At 41.6% G+C, this 19921-nt stretch overlaps 1 protein-coding gene across 1 annotated transcript; it reads left to right on the forward strand.

Annotated features, from left to right (window-relative positions):
- Nucleotides 1–186: 186 nt before the first annotated feature.
- LOC116305013 (MYCBP-associated protein) lies at nucleotides 187–19664 on the forward strand. The gene is made up of 25 exons (XM_089025635.1): nucleotides 187–279; nucleotides 545–651; nucleotides 1154–1212; nucleotides 2066–2172; nucleotides 2504–2533; nucleotides 10818–10898; nucleotides 11118–11193; nucleotides 11475–11547; nucleotides 11627–11673; nucleotides 12112–12175; nucleotides 12448–12530; nucleotides 13224–13348; nucleotides 13536–13654; nucleotides 14118–14340; nucleotides 15007–15220; nucleotides 15593–15756; nucleotides 16384–16416; nucleotides 16510–16608; nucleotides 16827–16948; nucleotides 17112–17224; nucleotides 17650–17741; nucleotides 18047–18098; nucleotides 18356–18429; nucleotides 18542–18619; nucleotides 19423–19664. The coding sequence occupies exons 1-25, from the start codon at nucleotides 187–189 to the stop codon at nucleotides 19504–19506; spliced, it is 2412 nt and encodes an 803-aa protein (XP_088881761.1). The 3' UTR covers nucleotides 19507–19664.
- Nucleotides 19665–19921: the final 257 nt, after the last annotated feature.

The following is a 19921-nucleotide window of genomic DNA, read 5'->3' on the forward strand; positions in this document are numbered from 1 at the left end:
GCCGTCAGTATTTGTGATCCCTACCCTGTTATATTGCTCATCGGTCCAGTTCTTTCATGGATATTTTCCGGGTAGTCATTAGTTTCAGTCGCTGTCAGCCTATCAATCTAAACAAAAGCAACATTTATGTACCACCCCAGATAAACTTTTGTTATCCCTGTTTCATCCTATGGCGTTTTAAACCATATGAATTCACACGTTACTTTTAGTGTACCAGGCAAAGTGATAAGTGGGGATGATATTGAATCATTAGCAATCAATCCCGATGAACTAAAAAAGGTACACGAAAGACAAAAGAATTTATCTCCTCTCCGTATTGGTCTTCTACTTTTTCTCCTCTTGTTTTTTCTTCTTTCCTGTTCTCTCAACTCTTTTCATCTTGCCTCCACTCCTCTATAGTGGAGTGAAGACGAGATGAAGATCTCTTCTTTTCTTTTCTCCTCTCTACCACTTGCCTTTAAGTCCTTTATCCTCAGTTTCTGTCTTCTCTCCAACCTTCTTTCCTGTCATATTGAGAGAGATGAAATTTATCTGAATATTTCAGCTGCGAGTTCCAAGAAAACCAGACAAACCGAAGCCATCCACCAAGGTGATAGTCAGAAAAACAAGAGTGAAAACTCCACCAGAGACAGCTCCCCAGACTGGGAAAAAGTATGTGCTAATGTGTTATAAATCCTGTTTTATGATTGGCTACCAGAAATTATTACTAAACTCCAATAGCCTCCTTCGCAGTTCCCTTGGTGAACTTGCAATGATAGAGACATGCGAACGATATTGTCCAAGGTGTTTAAAAAAGGTCTCTATCATTGCAAGCTCGCTGTTCATCTTGATTTGGTGCAAAGGCACAGGGAACTGTGAAACGGATTATTCTATTTGTTAGATGTCCTTACTTTGACTTACCTTGATCAGCCCTAAATTGTTTGAGGGTTCAATCTGTGAGTTAGCAGTGCCCTGACTTAGATCATCCCAGAGGTTGTTTGAGGGTTCAATCTGTGAGTTAGCTGTGCCCTGACTTAGATCAGCCCAGATGTTGTTTCAGGGTTCAATGACATTTTTTGGTTTTGGTTTTTGGTTTGTTTAGGGGGAGGATGGTTATAATCCAAGGAAAATATGTAAATTTATTTGGTTATTTGAAATTTATTTTATTACAAAGAATAACAGTTGCAAAACCAGCTCCACCTGAAGCACCACTCATATCCAAGCCAGTAGCAGGTCAGAAAAAGTTGAAATAATTATAATGAATTACAATAATTATTTGGGAATTTACCACAGAACCTGATATTGGTCTTCCTGTAGTATCAAGAACCTGATACCACAGGAAGACCAATAGACCTCCTCGGCTCGAGCGTAATATTTTCCCATTTCAGACCACATGTCATTCCCTAGAATATCATTTCTTTGTTTAACGGTTGCGCTCGGTTGCACATGAAAGACACATGGATATGGATACAACTCAAACAAAGAATCTTTTTCTGAAAGGAATGACACATGGCCTGAGCCAAGGAGGTCTATTTCATTAGGAACCAACATTATGTGAAATGGATGAACGCTTGTGAGTCACAAATCAATAGACACAATGTTTAATAGAGTGCAAATAATATACCCGTGAAATAGTTAGGATGAAATAGGACGTTTGCCTGATGGCGTCATTGACCTCTACTGCCAGACTCCCTTGCACACTTTCTTTTGTTCAATTAATTAGCACCAATTGTCTTACTATTCTCATGAGGAAATATAAATTTAAATAAGAAAGAAAATTCACGCAGCATCATGGTAGTGGGAGTCAAACGACACCATAATGCAAACGTCCTATTAGACAAAACATAGGAATTCAATGAGGGTGTTTACTAGAGTAACACTCAATACTTCATATTTAAAAATGCTCGCCCTTGAGTAGCACACGTTCACTAGTTTACCCGTCACGGCTCACCTATCTTAACTAATTAGACTTAGGCACTAAAGGTTAGTAATTAGTTAGCTAGCTATCTATTTAACGGGTATATTATTTGCACTCTAGTTGGACTCTCTAATCTAATACTCTCTAAACTGTCTTTTCTATTATTAGGGTCGGCAGGTCCAGTTTTTGATTCAGAGGGTCAAGTTCACCCTCACAGTATTCTGGGATCCTGGGATGATTTCTATCAAGAGGCCATCAGTAGAGGAGACATTGAGGTAAGACAACAGCCACAGGTATCCCAAGCTCAATTTCAGTGTCGATAGTCCCCTTCACAGTTTCCGGCGCCATCTTGAAAGGTAGGTCTTTACACTGAAGCGAGACGAACGGTGAGTTTGCAATGATAGAGACATGTGAATAATTGTCCAAGGTGTTAAAAAAGGTCTCTATAGTTGCAAGCTCACCATTCGTCTCGCTTCGATGCAAAGGCTCGGCTACCTTTCAAGATGGCGCAAGGAACTGTGAAGGGGACTATTGAATGATGATAAATGTATGGAGTTTTTTAATATTATGAGTTATCATTAATCATTCTGTGAATACCTTTTGCAGAATCTTCCTCCATTCTCTGGATCTTTTACAGTAAGTTAATGCAATCAATCTTCAAGCAATGTGTATTATATGTACTCCACAAATGTCATTAGAGACATGCAAACAGCAATAACAGGATAGCAATGCTGAGATGATGGTGCCAGGACATTTTCAAAAGGTTTTTCATGTGCACACTGTTGTCCTTGCCGTTACTGTTCTCTCTAGGATGTGAAACGACGCTTAAGATGACAAGCGCACACAAATCACCATTTTGGAAACATGCTTGTGTCATCATTTTGGAGTTGTTCTCCTGGGTGAGTGTTACGGCTGGGGCAATCTTTCGAGTTTCCCCCGGTCGGCCGTGTTAGAACAGCAAATCACTTACTGAGATTCCATCATTCAATCACTGCATTTATTAGAATCACTGGTAAATCATTAACATGGCTCCCCTAAATTGTGATTACAATTTACCCCAAACAAAACAAACTATATATATTACTAAAAAATGTTCAATATTCAGTGTTCAACTTGGATATTCACGTTATATGGCTCCTTGGCTGGGACTCCCTGGTCTCTCATTTATTAGTTGTCATCGCTTCTCAGGAGCAGAACAAGCTTGTGGATCGGCCTTTCTAAGTATGTCATCTTGGAGCCGGTTCTTCTTCCTGAGGAATCGAGGTGAGGAGAGGAGACAGCAATCTTGACTTTGCGGACGTAGCCGTCTTCGTCTTTATATGGCTGTACAATGCGTGCGAGCTGCCACTTAGATCTCGGGTTGTCCGCATCCTTCAGTATGACGATGTCATCCACTGACAGATTCTTTCGGGGGCGCAACCACTTTTGTCGTTCTTGCAGAGACTGTAAGTAACATCTTCTCCAACGTTGCCAGAACTCATTGGTTAGGTGTTGGACTCTGCGCCATCTTTTTCTTGAGTATAGGTCCGCCCTCTGGAAATCTCCCGGTGGAGGCATTACTATCGTAGTCTTCATGGTCAGCAAGTGACTCGGCGTTAATGCATCTAAGGAATCTGGTTCTGTGAGACCGTTGGTAGTGAGGGGGCGGCTGTTTACTATCGCTTCTGCTTCGATCATCAGTGTCCTCAAGGATTCATCATCGAGTTGCTTTCCATGAGTCTGTAGCAGAGCTGTTAGCACGCTTCTCACGCTGCGAATCTGCCTTTCCCACACGCCGCCCATGTGGCTTGCGTGCGGGACATTCATCTTAAACTGTATCCAATCGCAATTGGTCTTTATCAGCTCTCTCTTTATGGCATCTTGGTCCATTTCCTTCATGGCTGCGTCAAGCTCATTTCTAGCACCCACAAAGTTCGTTCCTTGATCCGATCTTAATTGGCGCACTGGTCCACGCCGTCCGGTAAACCTTCGGTAGGCGTTGATGAAGGAATCTGTTGTCAGCGATGCTACTGTTTCTATGTGAACCGCACGTGAGGCCATGCAGGTGAATAGGACTCCGTACCTTTTCAGCTCACGTCTTCCTTCCTTTATGTACCAGGGGCCGAAGTAGTCCACCGCACTGTATGTGAAAGGTGGAGCTTCTTCCAGTCTGTCTTTAGGAAGATCACTCATTTTCTGTTTCTGAGTGGTGCCTCTCAGCCTTTGACATGCGACGCATTTGGAGATGTAGTGTCCCACTGCTGAGCTTCCATCAATAATCCACAAGCCAGCAGCGCGTATGTCTGCTAGTGTTCTTGCCTTGCCTTGGTGGGCTCTCTGATGATAGTGGCGGATTACTAGACCTGTCACGTGACATTTCTTTGGGAGGATAACGGGATGTTTCACTTGGAAGGGAAGGTCGGCCAATCCGATTCTGCCACCAACGCGGAGAACCTGGTTTTCGTCAAGAAACGGACTCAGACGGAGAAGAGAGCTAGATTTCACAATCTTTTCTGCTGGACGTCCCAGGGCTTTTAGAGCTCTCATTTCTTCAGGAAAGGATTGGCTCTGGACAGCCTTCAGGATCAGAGTTTCCGCTTGTTGTAGGTCTTGCACATCGAACTGAACTCTTTCCCTTGTTGACGTTCCGTCTCTTCGACTTTTATAGGGATCCACCCTTTCCTTGCGTGCGTTTATCGTCCAGGCTAGCTTCTGCACAAATTTCTTGCATATCACGATGGCTCTCTTGGCGCGATACCAATCTGAAAAGTACTTGACACGCTCCAATATTGTTGGGTATTCCTTTGAGTGCGTTGCTAAGGCTGTGACTTTCTTCACTTCTGGATCGCTGTGGTTGATAACTGTGAAGGTTTCTGATAAAGTCTGGGACTCTTTGATTGGGTGCCAAAGGAAGCTTGGGCCATTCCACCATCGTTTGTTCTCGATCAGCTCTTGAGCACTAAGACCTCTGGAAGCGTCGTCAGCCGGATTCATGCTTGTTTCCACGTACTTCCATTGGTGAGGCGAGGAGCGTTCACGAATTTGCTGAACGCGGTTTGCCACGAACGTGTGAAAACGCCTTGCATCGTTGGATATATAACCAAGAACGACTTTACTGTCCGTCCAGAACACTTCTGCTATTTCTTCGTATTTCAACTCTTTCTTCAGAAAGCCGCTAACCTTGGCGGATACCAATGCTGCCGTGAGTTCTAGGCGAGGCACTGTTATAGGTCTGAGTGGTGTCACTCTAGCCTTTGCCATTACCAGGGCGCAATGTATCTCGTCACGATCGTTCACCATTCTAAGGTAGGAGCACTGGCCATAGCCGTTGGTGCTTGCATCGGAGAAGTTGTGTATCTCGACGGTCTTGCACTCTCCAAAGCCTTCAGGTTTGTAGCATCTAGGAATCTTTAATTCGGCCAGGCGATGCAGCTCGCTCCTCCACTTCTCCCAACGAGGTCTGATTGACTCTGGTACTTTATCGTCCCATCCAACATTGTCTCTGGTAAGGTCTTGGAGTATCCTTTTGCCCACAAGAACAAAGGGAGCTACCATGCCCAGGGGGTCGTAAATAGAGCTTACCGTTGCTAATATTCCTCTTCTCGTCAATGGCCTGTCCTTCAGTTCGATCTTGAACTGCAGCTGATCCGACTCTATACACCATTGCACTCCCAGGGCTCTCTCGATGGGCAACAGGTCCTTGGTTATGTCAAGATTCTTTAAACCTTTCGCGCGTGACTCAATTGGGATTGATTCTATAACTGCTTTACTGTTCGATAGGAACTTGTGCAGGTTGAAGCCACCCCTCTGGCAGAGTGCCTTCGTGTTCCCAATAAGAGCGATGGCTTGCGCAATGGTTGGAACGGACTTTAACCCATCGTCTACATAGAAATCATTCCTAATGAACTCTGCTGCTTCCTTGCCAAACTCGATCTCGTAGTCGTCGGCTGTTGATTTCAAGGCAAAATTCGAACAGCCAGGTGAGGAGACCGCTCCGAAAAGGTGAACTGTCATCCTGTACTCTGTCAAAGGATTGTTCGTATCACCGTCCTCCCACCAAAGGAACCTAAGAAAGTTTCTATGTTCGACGTTTACCTTCACTTGGTGGAACATTCCTTCGATGTCACACATTAGTGCTACCGGTTCTTTCCTGAATCGGCACAGAACTCCTGAGAGGTTGTTCGTGAGGTCCGGTCCCTGAAGCAGATGTCTGTTGAGTGACTCGCCCTTGTATTCCGCACTGCCATCAAAGACAACTCTGATTTTATCCTTCTTCTGGGGGTGATAGACGCCGTGATGCGGGATGTACCACACTTGACCATCATCGCCGCTCTCCTTTGACTGGGGAACTTTTTCTGCATAACCTTTACTGAGCATCTCCTTCATGAATTCTTGGTAATGCTTGCGGTAGGTTTCGTCCTTTTCAAGCCTCCCTTTCAACCTCATCAGTCTGATTACGGCTAACTCTCTGTTGTTCGGCAGATTAATTCTATCATCTTTGAAGGGTAGAGGAATTTCATAATGGCCATCCTCTCTTTGGTTAATTCCATCTTTCATCCTTTGCATGAACTTGCGGTCATTGTAAGAGAGTGTCCGCTCTTCGTCTTGTGATTCATCAAAGTCAAGTTCGAACATCTTCGAAACTTGAAATGGTGTCATTATTTCCTTTGTTTGAGTACGCATGGAGAAGTGAAGTGGTTTCTTGGTCTCTCCTACAACCTCCCTGGCGAGTATGCGATGGCAGCCGCACTTCTCGTGGACATCCTTGCAGTCAGGATCTACTATGCCTATCACTCCCCATCCTAGCGCAGTCTTCTTCGCATAAGGTTCATCGTCCTTGCCCGGAATGACTTCTCTTGGCTTGATTGCGCGTGCGCAGTTTAGACCGATCAGCAACCCGATTTCCACGTCGCTTCTGTGTGGCATCAGTTGATCAGCTATACGCTCCAGGTGTGGCCACTTTCGAGCTGTTTCTGGTCGAGGAATCTGTCCTCTTCTCGCTGGAATGATTTCTCTTGAATACGTTCCGGGTAGTGGGATGATCTCACTTTCGTTTAGGCCTCGTACCACCAGACCGTTCACCTTCTGACAATCAATGAGACGTTCCGCAAGTACCGTTGACAATTTGAGCTTCACTTGGACTCCCTTCACTGCCATTCTTTCAACGACGTCATTCTTGATGAAACAGCCGTCTGACTGGTCGTCTAAGAGAGCGTATACAAGTACTTCCTGGGACGGATTGTCGCTGTGATGTATCCATACAGGAACGATCAGGGAATGGGCGGCACAGTCGTCTTGTTTCTGGTCACTGATCTTCGTACATTTCGATGAAACCTCCTTAACCTCTATTTCTTGATCAGAGTTCTCTTTCAATTCCTTCTTTGGAACGAACGTACCGTCGTGCAAAGACGTCGGATGGAAGCCGTGGCAACTCTTGCATACTGCTCTCCTTCTGCAATCCTTTCGCATGTGACCCCATCTTAGGCACCCGAGACAGAGTCCCTTCGCGCGTACGAAGCTTACTCTCTCTTTAGCTGATAGCTTTAGGAACGCCTTGCAGTCGTCTAGGTTATGTGGTCCCTTGCACGACGCACACTGCACTGACCTTTCTTGCTTCGAGTCGTCCTTTTTGGATCCTGAATTTTCTCGCTTTACTTCAGCGGAATCTGTGAAGAGGGATCTCTGATTGTAGATCCTTCCTACTCTGACAGGTTTGGCTATTTCCTCTTTCTTACTTTCTTCTTCTTTGAAGATTTTATTGGAGATTACCGGATTGCATGCGATCCTTGCCTCGCGCGATATAAAATTGCAGAACTCGGCGAATGGTGGGTATCCCATCTCATTCTCTCTTTCAAAGGGAAGCAAAACGCCGCTTCGTTCGCCGCTAATCCATCTATCTACCTCTCGACTCCAGCGATCTACTAAGTATCTTGGAAGTTTCTTGGCCATTTTTTGGTTTTCTTCCGGATCGTTTAGCACCTTTAGATACTTAACGTTCTGCATTGCGGCCAAGCAATGGAATAAAAAATCGGAAAATTTCCGCAAACTAACTCCATCGTTTGGAGGGATTTTCGGCCAATCACTTAGTTTCTTTCTGTATGCGTCAGCCACAAGGAAGGGGTTCCCGTACCGATATGCTAGTATACCCTTTGCCTGAAGGTACGCGTCCTTGCTATCCAAACATAGGAGACCGCTAATCGCTTCTTTGGCTTCCCCCGCGGTGTATTTTCCAAGATAATACAGCCGTTGAGCTGGACTTTCTATTCGGCTTTCTATTATAGTCTCAAAGGATTTAAGCCAATTAGGATAATGGAACATACTGCCTCTGAAGATTTCCGGTTCCGGAAGGGGAAGACTATCTATGTTGCGTCTTTCGGACAACAAATCTGCCAATCTGCAGAGGGCGTTATCATTATTCGAGCTTGGTGTACTACTATGCACGTTTGTTTCTCGGTAAGACACGAACTGCGATGCGTCAACATCGTCAAATAAATCCGTTGGTGGATCAAATGGGTTCCGTGTGTTCAAATGTGTTGACGGATAGTTGTCAAATGGTGTGCCTATGACGCGAGTTGAGGTGAAAGGATTTACAGACGAGTTCGAAGATTTCGAATAACTTTTTAGCTCTGGATCTGTCTTATACTTGGACTCGAAATCAAGATTTTCTGACTTAGATTTGGATTCGAAACCAAGGTTTTCCGACTTAGTCGACTTAGATTCTTTTGCATGGATATGGGATTCTGATATGTTAGCTGCATGATGCGTAGATTGCATGACAGGATCGTGTTGCGGGGCTTCTTTGACGGAGTCAAGTTGCATACTCAAATATTTGTTTAAATCTTTCTCTGTGTCATCTTCTTTAGGCAAATCAAATGCGCCGTCGACTAATCCTAGCTCTGCTTCTTGTACCTTGGCAATCGCGTTCATTTCGGCCTTCGCAAGCGCTAGATTCTTAGCAATTCGAAACTTCGTCATCTCAGCCTCTTGTTTTCTTAGCGCGTCGGCTCTTTGTGCTTCTAAGTCTTGAAATTTTAACTCTGCGCCGAGTCTCGCGATCATGCCAGCCATCTCGGCCTTTCTTGCAAACGCGGAATTGCTGGATTTACTAGAGCGAGTTGATCTCGAGCTGCGAGATGAGCCCGAGATCGAAGATCTTTCGTCTTCATTTAGCCTTTTTAAATCGCTTAACCTTTTGTTTACTTCTTTTAGGAGGTCAGAGTGCTGTTGGTCGATCGTCTCAAATTTCTCGCTCGCTACGCGTCTTTCTGTTACGTCTAAAGCCTCTTCTAGCCTTTCATTCGCGCCGGCGAGAATCTCCATTTTTGCTTCCAACAGACCCCTTTCACTAAGAAGCCGGTTGACATCCTCCGAGTCTGCTAGCAATCCATTCACTATATTAAACTGTTTGCGCCAATTTCTTTGGGCCGTAATTCGATCACGATCTAGCAAGTCCAATTTAAAGGCTGTGCCCTTCTCTGTCATTTTCTTTTCTCTTTGCGTGTTTTCATCGATTTCCTCGGTGTTTAAATCAAAATTTGACATACCTTCAGATGCACTGTAGCCACAGAGTCTTTACTGTTACGGCTGGGGCAATCTTTCGAGTTTCCCCCGGTCGGCCGTGTTAGAACAGCAAATCACTTACTGAGATTCCATCATTCAATCACTGCATTTATTAGAATCACTGGTAAATCATTAACACGAATTTGCAGCGTCCCCTGTGATTGGTTAGGTTTAGGGGCGGGGTTGGGGAAAGGTCATTGTTTTCTATCGTTCTACACATGTGCACCCTTCAATAGGATCATTATCTTGCAAATTTGTGAAGGACGACCCGTTCTCCTCGATGCTTGTCATTGGGTGAGGTCTCTATTAGTATATGTAATAGGACTCCATGCTGTCCACTCAAGAAATAATTCGACGGGAAAAATTCCGAGGACTGACAAAATTGGATGAGTTCGTAGGCCGAGTCGTATTTGGCAGTCGGAGGAATTTTTCGAGTCTAATTATTTCTTGATTGAGGAGCATGAAATCCCATTACCTATTAATTATACAGCTGCCTAATTAATCCCATATCAACAAGACCTGTCCAATTAAGAAAATAATTGGACAGTTACCTATATGGGATTAATGAGAAGCTGTATTAATAATAATTATAGATATAATAAGACTACTATATGCTGTCCAGGATCAGGCTGCCAAACTTGGACATATGCGAATAGGCCAGGTCTAATTCAGTAGTCAGAGGAATGCTTCTAAATTCTGTATCTTAAGATATTCTTCATTTTGGAAAATCCGGATTTGTGTACACTGTGGGATTGGACTGCAGGTCAGTTACTGGATCTTGGATAACCAAAATTTTTTTCATAGAATTTTCAGCTTTTAAATGGATGTAGATGATCTTATTGTATTGAAAAAACATGCCCAACCTCTAAAATTTGATTTGCGCTTCTAAATTCTGAATTATGAGAGTTTTTTAATTTTGGAAAATCGGGAACCGAGCATGGCTGGACTGGACTGGACTTCGGTTCAATGGATTGTCCGGACCGGTACACGTTTTTTACTCTGAATTTGCAGCTTTTAGCCTGTAATTTTATTGCTAGTGTTCATAACTCATACTTTTTAGCTGAATTTTTGAAAAAAAATCAAGGTTTGTTTTTTTGCTATTATTGGGAAATTTTGTGTTGGGTGACTTTTTTGTCTGGCTATCCACAATATAAGATTGATGACAGTATTACATTCAATTACATTGAAACATTTCCTTTTATTGTTCAATAGAGACATTAATTGTCCAATGTGCATGAATAAGTCTCTATCATTAATTGCACGTCTACTGCTGTTCTTGTTCTTCGATGCACTGTAACCTTTCAAGATAGTGCAGGGTGAACTGTGAACAGACTAAATAAATGTGTTGTATAAATATGCTTTTTAATATTTCATTCTTCAGCATGGCAAAGAGATAAGGCCACAGTCAAAGTCTCCAAAGAAACCCAAGACATCCCATCCTGCACATGTCTACCAAACAAGGGTGAGTAAATACCATGGGGGTGGGGTGGGTGGGTAGGGATAGAGACAGCAAAAGGTAGTGTCACAAGGAAAGTGCTTTATTTCATTATAGATATGCTTGATGTATTTTTTTAAATTGTATTAGTTATCACGAAACTGTAATTTTATTTAAGAATCTATAGACTTTATTTTTCCTTATGTTAATATTTTTACTCTGATGGGATATTTTTCCATCATGTAGATTGATGAGAGTAATGCTCTTGTCAACTGGGAAGAAAGGATGTATGAGAGACAGAGACAGCAAAACTATCTATCAGGTAAATGAATGACATGGGAGGGGAGGGTGATAACAAGACTATCTATCAGGTACATGAATAACATGGGAGGGGAGGGTAGTCTTGAGGTTTTGCACCATTGTTTTTATAAAGTGAAAAAACATATTTGTTTTGGGCCAATTGAGATGTTGAGAGAAACATCATCATATTTTGGCAACATCCATGGTGGGCATGACTTTATTACACATAGTGCATCCTTCATACATCAATAAAGTTAGCTTATACTAGTTTATATCAATGTTTGTGTTGATATTTTGATGTAGAGAGGCTGGGTACTGCTAGAGACATGCTGGTCATGAATCAAAGTGAAGACTATAGAAAGACACAAGAACAAAGGTTTGTTGAAGTGTGTACCACATGGAAATTGTTGAGTGAGAAAAGTATGAAGGAAAAAACATTGTTTCTTTTATTCCAGGCATGTGATTGACAGAGCAATTCCTTCTTTGGATTATGGCAAAGGATGTAAGTTACTGGTTGGATAGTCATATTATCATGTATATATGTATCTTAATGTTGTATCCTCATCATCATCTGTCATCATCATGCATCATCATCATCATGTATCATCATTATGTATCACCATCATGTATCATCATCATGTATCATCATCATCATGTATAATCATCATCTGTCATCATCATGTATCATCATCATGTATCATCATCATTCATCATCATCATGTATCATCATCATGCATCATCATCATGCATCATCATCATGCATCATCATCATGCATCATCGAGTATCATCATCACCATCATCATGTTCATAATCAATGATCATATTACAAAATTTAATCATCCATAATGACATATAACACTATTAATAACACTATTAATAGTTGTTCATCTTCTAATTACAATAGCTCTACACAAAATTTAGCTGTTGAATGCTTTTCAGATCGAGTCGGCAGTGAATTTTGGAAGCAAGTTGAACAGATTGGAAATGATGAAACTGGAATAATGTAAGTTAAGAATGCTGTTAGCACTGATGCTGTAGTTTCCAAGGGGTGGGCTTCTGATTATTTTCCACATCACCCCCGCCCCCCCCACCTTCCAGTCCAATGTGTGCTCTATCCAAATCAACCTGACCCCCCCCCCCCCCCCCCAGAGTTCCAAGTCTGCTCTATGTACATCACACCCCTGGTCCAACATCTGCTCTATCCACACCCCCCCTCCCAGTCTAACGTCTGCTCTGCAGTTCCTAAAACATAATTTGTATTCTTATTCTATTCAGGACCACCTTAAGCCAGACACAAAGAGGTTATCCCCCTCCAATGGAACATATTGGGAAATCCATATCTGTCAAGAATGAAATGGGTTAGTATAACACATGAAATACTCTGTAACTGCACGCAGCAAGCATTGGTGTTTTCTGTACTTCTTTTCTATTTTATCAATGTTTTTCCACTTTTTATTATTTTCAAATGTTATTAATCATCTAAGCGTCTGACTGCCTGTCTGATGGTCTGACTGTCTGTCTGACTGTCTGTCTGTCTGACTGTCTGCCTGTTTGTCTGACTGTCTGTCTGACTGTCTGTCTGTCTGACTGTCTTTCTGTCTGTCTGATGGTCTGAAAATCTGATTTGTCTATCTGACTGTCTGTCTGTCTGACTGTCTGACTTTCTGTCTGTTTGTCTGTCTGTCTGACTGTCTGCCTGTTTGTCTGACTGTCTGTCTGACTGTCTGTCTGTCTGTCTGACTGTCTGTCTGTCTGACTGTCTTTCTGTCTGTCTGATGGTCTGAAAATCTGATTTGTCTGTCTGACTGTCTGTCTGTCTGTCTGTCTGATGGTCTGAAAATCTGATTTGTCTGTCTGACTGTCTGTCTGTCTGACTGTCTGATGGTCTGAAAATCTGATTTGTCTGTCCAATAATCTATCTCTCTGTATTCTCATATGTTGGTATATTTCTCTGGCAGTCCATCTTTCTATTTCTCTATCTGTCTGTCTGTCCATGGGTCTAAATTTCTGCCCATATGTCTGACTGCTTGTCTCTCTGTCTGTCTGTGCAGGTATAGAGTGGTCAGACACTCACAGAAAGTCTGCCGTCCACTACCCCTGGCATGCTTCTAAATATTTGAAGGAGCGAACAGAGCAACTCAGTGATGTCATGAATGAAATTGATCCACATATGCCGGTAAGTAAGGTAGAGTTATTCCTGTGAAGGTGAAAAGCTAATAGTACTGGCACACTGCTATATTATTATGTGGTATTGTAATATTCCTATGCTTTCACTGCATGAGAAGTGATGACGTATGCTGTGAATGGTTCAAAGAATGAGTGAGAAAAGCTTTTCTATTATATTCATTCATTGTTGTTCTCAGTACATGGATGACTTAGAGATCATAGGGTCTAGTAACCCTCCTCATATGTCCAAACATACAATGTCTACGGTGCCAGAAGAAGATGAACCAGAACTTGATGAACGATCACCTGAAATAAGGTATTGCGATGGGAAGGAAGATAAGAAAAGGGATTGGTGAATGGGATAGATGGATGGGAAAGAAATAAATGGGGCCAAACAAAAACATTAGTGTGTTTCCTGTTGCATGAGAAAAATAATTGGGGTCGGTAGGTGAAATTTTTTACTGATACTACAGTGAAAATGAGCTTAAAAATGGAAATGGTGCATTTGGGTATGAAAAAAATATTAGGGTCGACAAAGATTGGCAAGAAAATTAGGGTCGGTTGTGCAACAGGAAACACACTTATTTTTTTGTTTGGCCTGGATGGGAAAAATGATAGACAAATAAAAAAACAGGATGGAGGAATGAGATAAAGGATGAACAAATGGGAAATAGAATGGACATGAAAAGGGAATAAGTTAGAAAGAGTAGGAGTAAATGAAATAGAAGATAGATATAGACCTTTAACCAATCTTCAAATGTTTTCATTAATTGCTACAGAGATCCCCTCGGCAGCTTTGCTGATATTATTCCACAACCTACCATAGGGCCATCCCTGACCATTAATGGCCAAACAGCACATTGGAGTGGATCTAGTACAAGTGGACTTGGTCGAGTGGGTGTGACGTCTCGTGTTTCTTTTGAAGCCCATACAAAGGAGAGAGCTGTTTCCTTGTTGAACATCTGTAATGATGGAACCACTGTTATATATTACTCTTGGAAGGTATGTTGGCTGACAGACTGAAATTTTTTACGATTTAAGTTGGAAAATTAAGAATGTTGTAATGGTAGTAAACTTGCCTTTAACCTCTGGGGTCTTGAGTTCAATTCCTGGACTCTGCATGATATATCACAGTCATCTGGAAGAGTTTTTTAAAGAATCTCTTCCTTGATTCAAGGGTTTTTCTCTAAGTTCTTCAGTTTTCCCCCCTCCGCAAAACTTGACCATAACATAACTAGCTGAATTCCTAACTAGCTATGCCCTGACTTAGTTCAGCCCAGAGGTTGTTTCAGGGTTCTATCTGTGAGTTAGCCATGCCCTGACTTAGTTCAGCCCAGAGGTTGTTTCAGGGTTCTATCTGTGAGTTAGCCATGCCCTGACTTAGATCAGCCCAGAGGTTGTTTCAGGGTTCTATCTGTGAGTTAGCCATGCCCTGACTTAGATCAGCCCAGAGGTTGTTTCAGGGTTCAATCTGTGAGTTAGCCATGCCCTGACTTAGATCAGCCCAGAGGTTGTTTCAGGGTTTGATCTGTGAGTTAGTCATGCCCTGACTTAGATCAGCCCAGAGGTTGTTTCAGGGTTCAATCTGTGAGTTATTCATGCCTTGACATACAGTAGACTGGACTATCATATTGGTTGTAACATTGATTTATCCATGTACGATTTCAGATGATTCCTAAAGTCAACACCCTCGGCACACGTCTTGCAGGCCGAATACAACGCTTCTATTTTGATACCAACAGTGGAGTGATTCTTCCTGGAGACACCATGAAGTTTCCCTTCATTTTCAAGTCCTCAAATCCTGGGATCTTCTCTGAGAGCTGGGAGCTATTAACCCAGCCTGTCTTGTGTGGAGGGGCAGCTATTAGGATTGATCTTAGAGGTGCGTAGCCCATGGGGTTAGGCCTGTAGTTTATCATGGGATGTCATTATCTGGTGTAGAGTGCATTGTGGGATATTGAAATGACTTAGAAATGAAAGCTTGGTAATGAGAGGTGGGCACAGCTCCATAGCGACAAGGATGCTCAGTCTCATAATGGTTGCACATTTCGTGCGTACAGTTCATCATGGGACATTCTAATGGTTTAAACCAGCGAAAGCTTACTAAATGGAACATGCACACAGCTACATCTCATGGCTATTCAGTCGCAACATATCATAGATGTGCAAGACATTATAGAATATTCAAGTTACTCTTGCTTTAGTATATGTACTCTAATCTCTCCATAACCTGTTTGGCTGGTTCTGATAACAGGAATTGCTGTTAAGGATGATATTTATGCAGAGACTCGTAAAGAAATTGAAGAAGACCTTGTGCACAGAGAAGCAGTTGAAGCAGCATCAAGAATTTTACAAGAGATACTGGATGGGATTAGAACGCCTGAGAGAGCACACTCCCCTATTGATGCCTACATCACGGTATGAATAGTAACACTCATATAGGATGTTTTCACCCAGTCCCTAGAGGGTTAGCTGAAAATAGAGATGGCAGCCATATTAGTGTACCTAACAAAAGAAACTAATGACAAAGTTATTGTCAAAGGTGCACCAATATGATGGCTGTGACGTCATGTCTGACAATAGAGATGGCAGCCATATTGGTGTTCCTAACAAAAGAAACTAATGACAAAGTTATTGTCAAAGGTTCACCAATATGGTGGCTGTGACGTCATGTCTGACAACAGAGATGATGGCCATATTGGTGTAAATAACAAAAGAAAATAATGACAAAGTTATTGTCAAAGGTTCACCAATATGGCGGCTGTGACGTCATGTCTGACAACAGAGATGGTTGCCATATTGGTGTAAATAACAAAAGAAAATAATGACAAAGTTATTGTCAAAGGTTCACCAATATGGCGGCTGTGATGTCATGTGAAAACACTCTATTAGTATTGTCCATTTTAAAATCTTATTAGTGTAGGATGTTTTGCTCGAGTTACATTCATACTACCTTCTGAACAAACTTTACCAGTAAGAAAAGGATTGAATAAATGTATTAGTAAATGAATAAATGATTAATTAATTAATTGCTATTTTTGGCAGGAGGAAGAAGTATTTTCAAGAATGAACGAAGGGGTAAGTCGCTACCTTAGCAACCTAGAAATCTCATTACCATGGCAACTATGCTACAAATCCTCAACATGCAAATCCTTTTTCTCTTGTTTCTAGATGCATTTTCATGATGAGGTTGTTCGTGAGCTGAAGACACTTTACTCTGAACTGGAGCCTGAGACAGAGTGGGACCTTTCTCTCAAGGGGCTTCAACAGGTAGGGACTTAAGTTGGCTCTTACTTTGTCATCAAAATAAATTTTCATTAATATACGCATTTATAAAAACAGGAAGTGGGAAACCGGAAGTGGGAAACCGGAAGTGGGAAACCCATAGTATCAAAATCGGATGTAGCATAGGCAGATGCTGAAAAACCAGAAGTAAAAGCTAACAAAGTCAAATGAATATTTTTGATTGATATTTTGTCATTCAACAGCGCATAATGGCTGTAGAGGATGAGGAACAACGAGATGGGCTGTTACAGAAGCTCAATCTCTCCATCGTAACTCTATCTTTTCCTCCAATGACGCCAATCAAGCAAGCCATGTACAGCGCAACGTAAGTTGACTTGATATTAAACCACAGGGAACCCGACTCCGTCAAATAGAGATACTCTCGTTTAAACATTGATCTCACGCGCTGTCACTTCTAAGCTTTGGATGTGACCACTTGAGTGTTATGGAGTTTATTGAAGTTCTAATGATGCAATGTTTTGTTGTAGGTATCAGTTATTGTGTGAGATGGTTGATAATATGGTTGGACAGTCGGTCATGATAAGATCAGTGTTAGGATTACCTGAGAAAGAGATGTTAGAAGATACATCACAAGATGAGGGTAAGAATGAACTTGAACTAATCCCTTACAGGTAGCTGGGCATGTGTCATTCCCTTGAGTATTATTTCTTTCTTTACTAGGAATGCTTTTCAGCTATGGTGCAATGTTTTCCCATTTCAGACCATGTGTCATTCCCTTGAGTATTATTTCTTTCTTTACTAGGAATGCTTTTCAGCTATGGTGCAATGTTTTCCCATTTCAGACCATGTGTCATTCCCTTGAGTATTATTTCTTTCTTTACTAGGAATGCTTTTCAGCTATGGTGCAATGTTTTCCCATTTCAGACCACGTGTCATTCCCTTGAGTATTATTTCTTTCTTTACTAGTAATGCTTTTCAGCTATGGTGTAATGTTTTCCCATTTCAGACCACGTGTCATTCCCTTGAGTGATAAGATGTATTAATATTTATTTTTCTTGCTCATAGTGGACAAGAGAGGTCGTAAAGTCACTGACCATCTGAAGCCAGACAGCAAGAAATCAGACAGAAAAGACAAGAAAGGAGGCAAGGCTGATCATGTGAGTAAACAGGATGTGACGTCACTGATGATGTAACCACAAACAAGGTGTTGCTACTTTGGTGATGCATTGTTGAAGGCCACAGAGTCATCGGATTTTTTTTCAACTACTGTTATGTGTTTATCCTCATGAAATAAAGCCTATTATTATTATTATTATTATTATTATTGTGTGATATGGCAACATGTGAGTTGTGATGTTGAGGGGTGAAACGATATAAACCTGACACATGATCCTAAAGTAAACGATGGCATGACGCACGTAGCTGTTTAATTTTTAGAGAAAATGGCTTTTATCTTTAATAGGAGCGACCAACTTCTACAAGATCCAAACTTTCTGCTAAAAAGGGTGGAAGAAGTAAGTAGAAATCCTGATATTTCATTGGCTGTAGAAGTCATGTGATTTGTATAAATTACAGAGGCAAAAGTCCCACTTATGATTGGCTACTGTTGAGGTCACATGATTCGTATAAAATAGACAGCCAAGAATCCTGGTTAATGATTGGCTGGTGTGCAGAGCACAGCTTTTTCTTATGAATCTGGTGTACTATCTTTTTAAATACAGTTCTTGTTATTTTGAAGTTAAAAGTAGTTTTTTCCTGGTCACAAACACAGGTGCTGTTACTACAACAACTCCTACATCACAGTCCTCTAAACCAACCCTGAGTGAGTCTGCAGACAGGCCAGTGGTAAGACTTTTTACTTTTAGTTACTTCCCCTTTTTACACTCCAAAATATCTATAGGCTTTGCTTTGCATGTGTTGCCAGATTTGTTATTTTTAATATTGATTTGTCATTCAGACTCCAGCAAGTGGAGAAGAAACAGAAAAAGTTGATCCAGTCATTGAAGCCAAATACAAAGAAAAGTTTTACACTCAGGTAGGTAAAATGACGTGTGCCAAAAATTCCTTTCTGTCTGCACTAGCTTTATTCACCATGACTCTCAAATGGCATCCAGATTAACACATTATTGCCTGGTTTATGTGTATACATGCACTTGCTCAAAAAGGAACCTATTTGAGTGTCACCAACTTACCTTCAGTCTCGGATAAAATCTGCATTAAAGCAATGGATTGTTTGCAATGGACCATTCTTAAAATTGACTTGAATGCAAGGCTAACATGAAAATACAAAAAAAAAAAAAGAAAAAAAAGAAAGAAAAAAAGGAACAAAAAAGAAAGAAAAAGAAAAGAAAAAAGAAAAAAAAAAAGAAAGAGAGAGAAAAAAAAAAAAAAAAAAAAAGAAAGAAAACAAATCAACCCAAAAAAAAAAAAAAAACAAAGAAAAAAAACAAAACAGAAGACCACCAAACCAGCCACCACCCACCAGAACCGCGAACACCACCCCCCAACCCCACCCACGCCGCACCCACCCCCACCACCCCCCCCCCCCCCCCCCCCCCCGTACCCCCACCCGCCCCCCACCCCCCACCCCACCCCCACCCCCCCCCGCCAGCCACCCCCCCCCCCACCCCCACGCACGCCCGCACCCCTCACCCACCCAAGTTGGCACAAATTCCAGTGAGAAAAATTGGATTCGTACTTCCATGTAGCCTTGCATCCAAGATACTTTTGAGAAGGGAGCTATTTTAAGTAATAATCAATTTAAACATTTCTAACTGTATCACCGCACCCTTCATCCTTACCCAAAAGGTGATTCAAGAAAGACATTTTTTTCCCCAGGCTCATTCTTTGGTCCATGAAACATTCAGTAAACTGGACGTATTGTTGGGGGACATCCGGGAACACAGCACAAAACAGGAGTGAAAATGGAAGAAAACCAATTGTAAAAGAATTTAATTATTCTTGGATAACATGTTCCATGTTTGAATAATATTATTCAAGCATCAATTATTGATCATGTAAAAGGTTTACAAATACCTGTTTATGTGGTAGAAAATACAAAAAAAAAAGAAAAAAAAAAAGAAAGAAAAAAAAAGAAAAAAAAACAAGGAAAAATCATTATAGTATTTTGATCAACAAATTTCACGTTGAATTTTTGAAGGTTTGCGAGTTGTTTCTATCATTAAAATTTATTGATGAATCAGTCTGGGTTTTTTTTATTATAAGAAAAGTTACATACACTAATGGACGTTACACTAAGTAGGTTACAAGAGAGGGTCTATTGCATTTCTGTTGTCTCTTCGGCCCCCATACAAAAACTGAACTGTGATGGCCAAGC

This window comes from Actinia tenebrosa, unplaced genomic scaffold (genome assembly GCF_029948245.1).
Source record: "Actinia tenebrosa isolate PJP-AT-01 unplaced genomic scaffold, QUT_ActTen_1.0 PGA_scaffold0__85_contigs__length_37466705, whole genome shotgun sequence".
NCBI classification, from domain to species: domain Eukaryota; kingdom Metazoa; phylum Cnidaria; class Anthozoa; order Actiniaria; family Actiniidae; genus Actinia; species Actinia tenebrosa.

What these genes read in the sequence shown, in the direction of transcription:
- LOC116305013 (XM_089025635.1), top strand. Translation starts at nt 187, where the DNA reads ATGAATTCACACGTTACTTTTAGTGTACCAGGCAAAGTGATAAGTGGG. An exon ending in ACAGCAAAACTATCTATCAG is followed by an intron (nt 11,194 to 11,474) that starts GTAAATGAATGA and finishes ATTTTGATGTAG; the next exon opens with AGAGGCTGGGTACTGCTAGA. An exon ending in ATCTGTCAAGAATGAAATGG is followed by an intron (nt 12,531 to 13,223) that starts GTTAGTATAACA and finishes CTGTCTGTGCAG; the next exon opens with GTATAGAGTGGTCAGACACT.